General features: G+C 38.7%; 2 protein-coding genes across 9 annotated transcripts in view; one reads left to right on the forward strand and one right to left on the reverse strand.

Moving 5' to 3' along the window:
• The window catches only part of CLVS1 (clavesin 1), a 171420-nt gene extending 163322 nt beyond the window's left edge, over positions 1 to 8098 (forward strand). Inside the window, exon 5 of the mRNA XM_077163202.1 lies at positions 7947 to 8098. Coding sequence (XP_077019317.1) covers positions 7947 to 8034 — 88 coding nt within the window. The 3' untranslated portion in view covers positions 8035 to 8098. The remainder of the gene's footprint in view (positions 1 to 7946) is intronic.
• Positions 8099 to 9529: 1431 nt separating this feature from the next.
• ASPH (aspartate beta-hydroxylase) overlaps positions 9530 to 12179 on the reverse strand; it is a 272195-nt gene continuing 269545 nt past the window's right edge. For all 8 annotated transcript variants that reach the window (XM_077166854.1, XM_077166851.1, XM_077166849.1 and 5 more), the window contains one exon: positions 9530 to 11919. In XM_077166854.1, coding sequence (XP_077022969.1) covers positions 11769 to 11919 — 151 coding nt within the window. In that variant the 3' untranslated portion in view covers positions 9530 to 11768. The remainder of the gene's footprint in view (positions 11920 to 12179) is intronic.

Raw genomic sequence — 12179 nt, forward strand, 5'->3', positions numbered from 1 at the left:
TCTGGAACACTCTTGCTGGCTACAGATTAGATTGAAGGGAGGAAATTTTGACCTGCATACAGATAATTTGTAGCAATAAAATATTTTTAACAAAATAAAACCCTTTAACAACAACACAGGGTATTAGTTATCAGGTGGCGCCTGGCAGCTTTGAAGTCAACATGTAGAAGCTGATGGAAGTGAAAAATGTTCAAAAAGGTAAATCTGTTGGACTCATGAAACCTAAATACACTGGATAAAATTAACTTTCAGAAGGCTGTCCAAGCCTGTCCAGTTGTAAAAAAAAAAAACATCATTTTTAGAGTGTTTCTCTGTTTAGAAGGAGGTAAAACAAGTGCTGAGGTAGAGAGGTTCTTCAACTCTGAGCAAATGCACTTATATTATGTCAAGTCTCAGTAGCAGAACTTTGGATACTGAAATCAAATGATTTCATGTACAAATGATGTCTGTGCCCTAGTCGGGTAGAGTTCATGAGCTCCTGGGGTTAAACATTTCATCTTCTCCAAGACCATCATTTTACATGTGAAATACGGGGTCAGAGAAGCTGAGTGTAATGCCCCAGTGTGAGTTAGTGATTGGGTGTTTTAGTTTGCTCTCATGAATAGATGAAATGATTTAACTTAAACAGTGGGAATTTATTGACTTATAGTTTTGAGGCTTTAAGAAATACAAAATGAAGGTATTGAGAAGGCTCGCTTTCTCCCCGAAGTCTAGAGTTGTGGTGCTGGCTGCTGACAGTCCTGGTGATTCCTTGGTTTATATCTTTGCCTCTGTCACCTGGTGCTGTCCTCTCTTTTCTGGCTTGACTTCCCGGTTCTTTTTCTAAGGCCTTCAATAATCTGGACTTAAGACCCACACTTATTCTCTTGAGACACGTCTTAACTTAAAAACCTTTCCTATTTACAATGGGTTCATCCACAAGGGTGCTATTTAAGATTATAAACATATGTTTATTGGGGCACAGAATTCAACCTCCCACATGGGGTAATGAGAAGGACACTTAATTTCTAGCTTCGTCCTTGTCCATTTGTCCATCCCATCTTGCAAATGGCCTGCTCTAACAAACAGCAAGACACATTTGAAGTTGTAACATAAAGTTAATTTTGCTGCAACATGCTCACAAAGAGCTTATGGCTTTTTCTTCTAGTAGCTGAAATCTCTTTCTGAAGTTTTGTTCATATTATTGATTTCTTTACACATTAAATGAAAGGTAAGTTTTCATCATCATCTAAGTGACCACAAATGAATGGAATCTAAACGAATGAAGTTGCTTTCTAGATGGAATTCAAGCGAGAATTGATACTTAGAACATGGCTTCCATGCCATATGGGGCTCTGCGTGGGTCGGTGTGAAGACTAAACGAGCGAATACATGTAAAGGGCTCAGAACAGTGAAAGCAGTGACCACAAGGACAGTGAGGATATTTGTGATGGTGTCACTGAGGTTCTCTCAGGTGACTGTGGATCTCTAAGTGGGGATCAGGTATCTTATTCTAGGCTCAGTCAAAAGCAGGTTGTAGCCGCTTCCTGGTGCCTGCCCATGCAAAAAACTAAAAAGCAGGTTGTAGAGCTGTCCAATAGCAATAAAATGCAAGCCGCACGTGTAATTTAAAATCATCCAGGAGCCACCTTAGGCGTAAAAAGAAACAGGCAAAATTAGTATTTATAATATTTTTAACCTAACATATCCAAAATATTATCATTTCAATAGGTAACTATATAAAAATATTCATGATATCTTTCACTTTTTTTTCTTCCAACTAAATCTTGTAAATCCAGTGTGTAAATTACCTTTCCAGGCAATCTCCATTCAGACTTGCCCAATTTCAGGTCCTCAGCATGTGTGGTTAGTTGCTCTGTATTGAACCGTGCAGCTCTAGTCCCACTTTACGTGAGCCAGACTCCACTAAAACAACCTACTTCTCTCCTTTCTGAAGGAGCACATGATTTCTCTTGGCTCGTTCTTCCTTGTGATAAGTTGGGTAGTGAGTGCCCAAAGCCATCACTTTAAAATAGAAATCAGTTATAACCTTTTAACTTATTATTACCTTCACACAGGCAAAAACTGTGAGTTGAATGTTTGTCTCACTCTAAAAACAGTTCATTTAAAGAGTGATGAAATACTTTTTCATCAGCTGGGTTCTTTATATTTCCAGTTCAGCTGAGTTGTGGCAAATTGTACTGTCCAAGTAAAGAGAGGTTTATTTTTTTATTTGTTTACTCTGATAGGGAAGAGTTTGCTGCTCTGTATGAAAAAACTCGGGCTTATCTTTTTTTTTAATTATTTATTTATCTGTTCTGTAAATGATAACTGTTCTCAACAAGGGTGATGCTGATTATGAAGAATTTGGAAGCTGAACAGAAGAATATGTCATAGATATTTCTTAAGACTCCTTCTCAAGGACGTTATTGAAGCCATTATAGTAGGGGAAAAAAGCTATATAACCAAATTGAAAACAACTATCAGCACATTGGACTAAAAGTTACACTAATTATTAATCCGATGGAAATCTTCATGTCACTTCTAAAAATTACAAGGTATAAAGCAAGGTAATAAAGTTAGCTTTCATGTGGAACCCTCTCATCTCTTATTTTGAATTTTTAAAATACCTGTCTTTCATTCATTTTTAAAATGTTCATCTTTCATTTAGTGTTAGGTTACAGGATTTGCAAGTACATGCAATTCTCTATTGTAGTTTTATAATGGAGCTATGGGACCTATGAGTTGCATTTATGCTTTGCGGCTAAATTTGTAAATAAAGTAATATTTCCAGATCTTCACTTTCTCATCTGTAAAAGGGGGAAGAATAATAAGATCTAAAAGCTAATAACTACTTATACAAAGCTGACACTGGTCTGAACATTTCATCTGCTTTAATTCACGTGCATTACCACCATCAAGGAAGGTGCCAACTGACCTTCAATTTAGAGATAAGGAAACAAAGTTGCCCAAGATCAAGTCCTTGTGGCATAGGCCTACAGAGATGCGAACTACATCTCCCCTGGGGAATGCCCCTGAAACTTGATGTTATAGGCTGAGATGGAATTACTTAGAAGAATCTTTTAAAGATACCATATTTGTATCTTTCCATCTGGAAGTCTTTATTTAGGCTCCTTAGTATATTAGAGGCCTGTGCTCTCCCACAAAACCAACCCATCACCAAGTCTAATGAAATGATGAGGTTGGTTTCTGAAAACTAATGGGTAGAACCCAATTCAAATAAGGATCATAAAGCCATTGATGAAGGGGTTTGCCTGAGCTGCCTAAGGTTCCTTACAGGTCTGACCCTCAAGAATGCTTGGTGATACCTGGGATTGAAGGGCAGTGTTCCTGTGACCTTATTTGCCAGCTCAAACCAGGCAATGGCTGTTTGTTGGAAAGAAGAATGCTCGGTGATTGTTAGCTGTAGAGTTAAGGTAGCTAAATAAAGGTTTGGAAAATACACGTTGGTCAGAATTGTATTGCACAGAACTCTCAGTTCAATGATAGGTCTTTACAGAATAGACTGGTTCATTGTCATGTTTTCCACTTTGTTTTTTTCCTGAATTAATTGCATTTGGAGGCAGTGAATATTAAACAGCAGCTATGATCCTTGATGAGATGAAATGTGGAAACTTCCAAATTTGGGGTGAGGAAAGGGAGAAGGAGAAAGGAAGAGGGATAAGGAAAAAGGGGAACGGGGGGGGGGGGGACGGGGGGGGGATGTTGATTAGGGGAGAGGGTGGCAGGGAAACAAAATGTAGCTATCAAGGCTGGAATATGTCCTTTGTTAGGGTTGCTGGCTACCCACTGAGACAATGATGGCGGAAGTAACTCAAATCACTCTCTTGCCTGCCTTGGAGTTAAGCTGGCTCTCAGTGTTGGAAAGAGGGTTCCAGAGAAAAGTCCGAGATGTTTACTTTAGTGGAAGTGTTAAGCTTCTAGTGAGAAGGGAAAGCCACTGAATGGGGAGACTGACACCAAGGATGATGGGACAACGAAGCAAGCCTCAAGGCACGAAGCTCCTGGATGATTAATAAATTAACACTTCCTGAGCCCTCTGTTTAGAAGTGGTGGAGACTTTTCTTTTCAATCAGTGAGCAGTTGGTTAGTCTTCCCAGGAAATATTTTGACTTGGTTAAAGGGACTGAGGACAAGAACGGTATTTCTTAGTATTATTTTTTGCTACTAGATGTTTTTAAGGGAACACTTTCTGTGTTTTTTTTTTTTTCTCCCCACTCTTTGTGACCAGGTAAATGGAATTATCTCATGTTGAAAGAAAAGAGGTTATGGTCACCTCAATCAGGGAAAATGTAGACTAGGAAAAACAAAAATTGTGTATGTCTGGTTCTTCAGGATTTGCACCTCAGAATTGTTCTATTGATACCAATCAAAAGCAGTGGGTTCTCTGCCCAATGCGCTCAAATGACAAATTCTTGAGACACGGGGTTTCAAAGAGAGAAAAAGTTAATTATTAGGTGCATAGCAGGAAAGCAGATGGCCTAGCAGCCCAAAATCTGTCTCCCTGAACTGCAGTAATTCTGATAGTTTCATAGAATTAAATGATGGGCAGTTTACAATAATGAGCACGAGTGGCCCCAGATGATGTAATTGGAGGTGACCTAATTATTGAGAATGTGCAGATTGATTACATGCATAGTCACAGGACGTATGTAAAGAAAATGGTGGCCTTAACATGATGATAGATGTGATTGTTTTTTAGACTCTAAAGTTGAAAAACTGGATAAAATAGGTACAAGTGAAGGTCAGTCACAAGGTTTTTATAATCATAAGGGCCTAAGATAAAGGCCGTACAAACATTATCAGAGATCAAGGCAGCTGGATCACAGTTCAGAGATTTCAGGTATTTCCCTCTGTCTATTCCAATATAACAGAAAGTGAAGAAGGAATATCTATATAATAATCCAGTAATCATAATCATCCCCTAAATCCTAACTCCTCGGTTACACTGTTATAACTGGCCATTAACCAAAGATACAGTTTACTGGCTGAGGTAAGAAAGCCGGATTCTGGATTCCTGCTGTCATACATGTATTGAGGGGGAATAATGTAGGTCTAAATTTGACTCCTACACCAAGGGGAGAATGAACCTCAGTCACCTGCAGAGAACTATCAATGAAGTCTCTGTGTGAAAGGTAGATTTTTCCTTCCTTCCTTTCCCTCTAGAGCAAAGAGTCCCCTCCCTCAAACTGTCTCTTCTCTGTCTAGGATCCCAAATCTGCTTCCTGGTCAATGGCCGGATAACTGATGCAATGTTTCCACAAAAGAATGAACATTTTGTTCGTTCCTGCACATTTGCTCAGTCCCTGGCACAGAGCAGAGGACAGTTACAAACATTCCTCAGCATGAGTGAGTGTGAATACATGAGTTTTGCTTGAAGACTCATTATTTGATTGTTTGTTGACTTTTTTTCCTATAGTTGTTCCCAAAATAATGGTAGGGAAAATCTGCAAACAAACCTAATCAATCACACATAATTGTTTGGGTATCTAACAAATGTCACGATCCAAAAGGATGTGGTCAGTGTGGAAAGAGGCAAATCCAAAAAGAAAAGAATTTAATACTCAACCATGTACATTCAAGCTGAGGAAGAAATGGCTTAACAGCATCCTCTGCATATACAATCAGATTTTTCTTCAGCTGTGTTATATGAGTGTCAGAAAGGCTAATGAAGTTTTAGGTAACCTGAACAGCAGTACATAGAAAAAAGAAAGCAATAATTTCAGTCTATTCTGAAATTACATTAGGAATATTTTTGTTCAATTGTGGGCAAACACCCAATTGATAAACAGATGTAGGAGAGTGCCAGGTATTATGTTTTAGAAACCTTGGCACAGAGGAACCTGGTTAGCCTTGGTGGGGGCAGAGTTGGAGGGCACTACCTGTATACTCAATCCTTAATGGGTCATATGTGGAAGGGATGGATTTGCATGTTCTCTGGTGCTCCAGTAGGCAGAAGCATATTTTTTTTTAAAGACAGATTGAGTTCAATGTAAGGAAGAACTTTCAGGTGGAGTTGCTCTTCCTGGGGCAAGGAGGAGCAGGTTTCCCATGTTGGGTGTGTTCAAAGAGAGGTTGCATGGCCTCTTTTTTGGAGGTTTCTATTAGGGTGATCCAGAAGGGTCATTAAGATTCCATTTAATTTTGAGGCTGTGATTCACTTGCAGTGTGGCATAATAAAGGCAATTCCCATAAAAAGAAGGGAAATGCAATTTTAAGGTCTTTAAAATGAGATAGGCCCTGTACTCTATTTCATAAGGACCTGGAGGGCAAAGCAGTTAGGGAGGCTGTCCTAGGTGCTGGAGATGGGTGGTCTATGACGGTGGTCCAGCGACTCAGTTTTTATCCATGTTTGCTAAGGTTTGTATTAATGTCTTCTGGTTCTCAGTTTCCCCCTGTTCCTTAGATAAATCTACCTACCACCACTACCACCACACACACACACACACACAGGACCTTAATGGAAACAAAGAGAGGAGAATGCTGGCAGTAAATGAGCTCATTTCTTCTTTAAAGGTTAGGCTGGGTATATAAGTTGGGCTGAATACATGGACTGTTTGGATGGATTAATATTTAGAGTAGAAACCAATTGGTCTGAGACAACTGGACTGACTTGTTTCTTGAATTTTTAATTTTATGCTTTCTATATATACATCCTTAACAGAGATACGAATTTCAGGCAGAAAATTAATTTTTGCAATGAGGTGAAAGGAACACTAACTGCCCCACTGAAATGGCTCTGTGGACTTAAGTACACTCCAGAGCAGTGTACATATTGCATAATAAAGTTTGTTGTTGGAGAATGGAACTCCATTGTGGAACTTGGAGAATGGAACTACCTCAACTTGTGTTACCTTTCATATGCTATTTGACTTTTCGCCCCTTTGTCTTTCCTCTTTTTCCTTCTACAAAATGGAGATAATGATAGTGCTGCCCCTTAGGGCTGCAGTGAGAATAAAATAAGCTAATATATGTAAAGCACTTAGAGCATTATCAGGTGTATACTAACCAAGTATGTGTATTTGTTTATTTGAACAACCTACTGGCACCATTTTCTTAATGTTTTCAATGATCTTTTAGTTTGTGAATATTTATGGAATGCCTACTGCATGCAGAGCTCTTGCAATCTTTTCTATAGGCTGAAAAATAATCTCAGTGTAATCTATATTATAAACCCAGGGGGGAAATCTTTAGTAGTCCAAAGTAAAGGGTACCTCAGAAACTCAAGATCCCTACTCCCATCAACCAAAACTGTGATGGTAGAGCATGCCATAAACTGCATCTAAAATTGCATGCCAAGTGCTTTATGAATATTATAAGTTTTAGTCCTTGTCAACACCATGGGAGGTAGGTAGTAGTTCTTATTACCTACCTCTATTCTCATAGGTCAGAGAATAAAGTCCCAGAAAAGATCAAGAATACCCCTCAAGGTTCCCTAGCTTATAAGGGGCACAGTCTACAATCTGATTCCAAATTCTATTGTCTTCACATCATGCATGATGGTTTCCCATGACCCAGAAAAACAAAGGCTCTAAAATGTATTTTGAACTATTGAAGATCCAACAAAATTTGACTTTATGCATCTCAAGATCTACAGAATGTTTAGATCCTGGGGTCTGATAGGTTAATAATTTTCCCCAGGCCACACAAGTAACAAGGCACAAGGTTGTGGCCAGCACACTTGTATTTCTTCTACCAATATAAGATATTTCTGCAAAGAAGATTCCAAACTTCCAGGACCCTTTCCATAAAAATGTGGCACAGAAAAAACAAAACCAAGATAAACAGAGATACAAAAAGAAAAAAAGTAGAATCTATGTAGTTGTTTTGAAAGTCTTAAATAAAAAGCAAAGGGGAGTATAAAATTTGAATGCCACCCAAGTTGTTGAAATTGTTGCCATCATGAATCATTTGTAATTGTGTCTTTTACTCTCCTCTTGCATTAGATCTCAGTCTGTGGTTGAAGCCGGGACCCTGAAACATGAGGAGAAGGGAGAGAACGAGAACACTCAGCCACTCTTGGCTCTGGACTGAACCCCCAATCATCAGATGCACCCCACATCGCCAGCCTTCAGTGCTCTCAGCCACCCAGGAAACACATGCGCAACTGACCCACACAGACACGTGCATTTGGCTTGGCACAGACCCTCCACTTCTGCCACTCAGTAATGACTGTCACCGCCATTGGTCTGGGCAGCCAAAGCTGGACAAAGACTTGGGAGATTTCTTTTTCTTTCCCCAGAGAGGGGATTGGAGGATCATGCAAGGCATTGATGTAAACACAATTCCCTCTCTCCCTGTATTTATGGTATTAAGTGGATTGAAGAAAGAAAAACTAAATCCAATGCACACATGCATTAGGACAAGGATTTCCCTGAGGCAGCACACAAGGGACCCTCTCCAGTTTTTGCAAATTAAGACTAAATGCATTTGTAGTAGATATATCAGAGTTAAACTGTGCAGACGTAGTTGTCAAGCTCAACATAGAGCAAAGCCCTGGGACAAGAGTATTTCTAGTTATTTCCATTCTGAGTGAATATTTTTCTTTGACCTCATCACCAGCATCCAATTGTTCTGCCTAAGAGTATGTTCTCATAACTCTGGTTATTTGCAAAGTCAGCTTATTGTGATATCCTGCCCAAGTGAATTTGACATCACATCCTTTAGCAGGCCACCAGCTGACTAGAATGAGCTGATGTTAAAAGAAGAAACACCCATTTGAAATATGATTATTTCATCTTAATAGTGTTATTTCCCACAGGCAGCCCCAGAGCCCATTAGGCTGGTGCACATCTGAGGAGAGAGGGGAAGCGCACTGAAACCACGTGTCAGTGATTAATGAATCCATTCAAGTTGCCTCACTTGGGTCACTACAGCGAAAAAGTACTCTACCAAATCATTTAACCCCCAGCCCCCTGCAATCAGTTAAAGGTGTTGCTGAGAGGGTAGAGATTCAGTCGTGGAGGAAAACCCTTACTTTTGAAGGAATGGCTTAAGTATGCAAGTCCTGAAAACAAGAGAAGGCTAAGAATGCAAGATGAAATGCCAAAGATCATTTTTATTTCTTTAAAAATGGCATCCCCAACTACCCATTCAAGGGGAAGTAGATAGAAAATAAACCGACGTCATAGGATATGATATCCTTTCTTGTGCCATGATTCCCCAAACTGGTTGTATATTTTTAGATATCTCTTAGTCCCCGAGCCATCCGCATGATGGGGCATTTATTCATATGAAGAGTTCAATTTCAAATGGAAAATATGATTTTACATTTTAAGCATTTGGGAGGGTTAAGTTGTTAGCTGAATAAGTCAGAGGAAAGAGAGGTGATTCACCTGGTCATAATCACCCCTGATAGATGATATTGCTCATTGTGACCACTTATCACATCTCTTCTTCAATGAATCAAATGTTGTGATTTTTTTCTACTGGTAGAGAATAATAACAAGTAATTTTTATATTCCAATACACTCTTAATGAAATAAAATTGAAGCAGAATTAAACATACTTCTTAAGCAATTGCATCATAGTACACGTAAAACCAATTTATTCTGTATAGACACTTCAAATCACAAGATAGTAATATTGAAATAAATCATGAAAGTATTTGTCTTAGATTCCATGATGTAGGGAAGAAAGAGGAGCCAAAATAAAGTAGGAAATCTATTTCATTATTTGGGTTTATAATCCAAGAATTATTGCCACCACTTTTCAACAGTAATAATAATAATTCTGGCTTTTCAATTGGTACGATTTAGAATCTGACTGTAGTGACCCGATTTTCAATACTACATTATATTTGCTAAGCTAATAAGAGCTCATTTTTACTCTATCCCATGATTTCTGTAAATGAATGTATGATGACGGTTCAGCCATTACAATTTCTGTCTGAATTTTCTTTCTGCATATGCGATATGCATACAAGAACCAAATTCAAGAAGCAACATGAATGTTACTTCATGAGCATTGGATTGTAATGTCCTCCATCCAGTCATTTTCCTTTGTTCAATAAATACTGAAGGACATAAATACCTTTTTATTTTTTCAGGAGTTTGCTTTTTCTTCTGGATTTTGGTAATTAACTTTGATATTTTTCCTCCCACGCCTCTTTCTTTATTTTAGTGGGGTTTTTGAGCATTGGCAAAATGGAAGGGAACAGGACAAATATTTTGCAGACTCTTCTACTGGAAGCAAGGGTCCTTAAGGTTACCCAATAAATAATTTCAATCTTAAATAACTGTCTTTCAAATGAGAGAAAGAAAACCTCCTCCTTTGTAGCTGGATGGAAAAGAAAGCACAAGTGTTTTCTCTATCTGTGAATGACATTTCATAAACTATGTGCCATTTCTTCATCATTTATGTTCACACCAGCTTAGAATTTCGTGCATGAATAGCATTACATCCTTAAAGCTAACATTTTGATTAGCTTTCATTTAAAAAAAGGTAAAATTCAATGCATTAATACTTTACTAAATTAATGACTTGATCAACTTTGGAATGAGTAGGCGAGATCGTTTTTCAAATGTTATTTCAATGTTGTGGGTAATATTAAAACAAAACTGTGGACAATAATTGCTATTTCAAAGTGTCATTTAATGTTTAAATGGCAGAACTTCCTCAGGCCAGGTTGCTAGAAGAGTCTTCCAAATTCTCCAAAAGAGTAAAGCACATCTGACCTCCTACACCCAGGACAAAGCTTCTTACTGACCTTCCACTTTGCCATTCTTAATGTTTATATAAAATTATGAGGGGAATCCTCTCAAGGACCAAAGGGCCATGTTTTTGCCATTCACATGGATCTACAGTAAGCAAAGACACGCTGGATTCCCAATCCTGTCTGACAGGTAGCCAAGAGCTCAGGAGCCAGATGCCTTAGCAGTTAGTTGCGTATCTACCTAATCCTGAGAGGAAATATTTGGGAAAGTTTACTTTTTTTTCCCCAAGCCTTAATACTTGGCATTAAAAAAACAACAACACATGTGACAGTTCATCACTCAATATAAAATGATTCCATGTCCTTCTTTATGGTAAAAAGTTCCTCTTAGAGAGAAATAAGCTTTTGCCACTATTTCCGACCGTTAGCATGGTAAGGGGAGAAATTAATTAAGACGCCTGCTCTCACTGATGACAAAAAAGCAAAATAGACTCAGTGGGTACGGCTTAATCCAGTTCACAGACACTGGCATAATTACATCTTTTCATATTAGGAAATTAAAATAGCTTCTTTCATATGAGTATCTTTTACTAAAAAGGATAAAAAGAGGAAAATCTGAGCTCATGGGAATGTTACCACTACACAGCTGGAAGTGCAGATGTCACAGAGCTTATCATTAAAACCAACAACAAAAAGTAGTGGTACGTGATGACAAAATAGCCCAGTTATTGTAGAAAAATATAACTGCATAGAAAATTTACAAACTAAACCTCTCCATTCACAGTTTCTACATATATTCTTATAGTACTCTGATCTAGACCTATTCTAGGTGAAAATAAAGTATCTTTGGCTGGCAAGGTAAAAGCGATCATACATTCAACTCAAATATATGTATCTGTTCGGTGCCGCCATCGATGAAATAAGCAGGATATTTTCTAGATGAATTGGAGCTAGACAAATCTTCCTTTAGGGTCTTCTAACCCTAGCAGGAGGCTTAGAATTTTTCAGGCTGCAGGTGAAGAAATTAAGAGCCATGAGAGTTCAAATGTCTATCCCTGCTTCCAAGGAGATGGAACCAGAAAGGGAGCCTCTCTCTAGGGCGTCCTGCAAGATGCTAAATTGCAGGAAGGGTGCGCCTCTGCTGGGGGGTCAGTTCAGGATGCCACACATCCACGATGAATATCAGTCGGAAAGAGGAAGCGTCCTGCCACACCTCGTGCTCAAAAGAGTCATCAAAGATGAGCACCTTGCCTTCTTCCCAGGTCCTGGAACAGAGAAATACAGATCTTTAAGTAGAGCTTTGATCAGTTAGGAGGGCTGAAGGTAAATCATATCTATGTGCAGGAAGTCATTTTTATGACAAACTATAAACAGAACAAATAGTTGGATAGACTAAGCCAGAATTTAGTCTTTTCTTGACGATTAAGAAAGAATTTCAGGACTCTAATGATGAACAGCAATTTTCACGGCTCAACACTGAAGATGCACAAAGGGCAGGGGACTGGTGACAGAGGGACACTGATCT

Source organism: Tamandua tetradactyla, chromosome 6 (assembly GCF_023851605.1).
Source record: "Tamandua tetradactyla isolate mTamTet1 chromosome 6, mTamTet1.pri, whole genome shotgun sequence".
NCBI classification, from domain to species: Eukaryota; Metazoa; Chordata; class Mammalia; order Pilosa; family Myrmecophagidae; genus Tamandua; species Tamandua tetradactyla.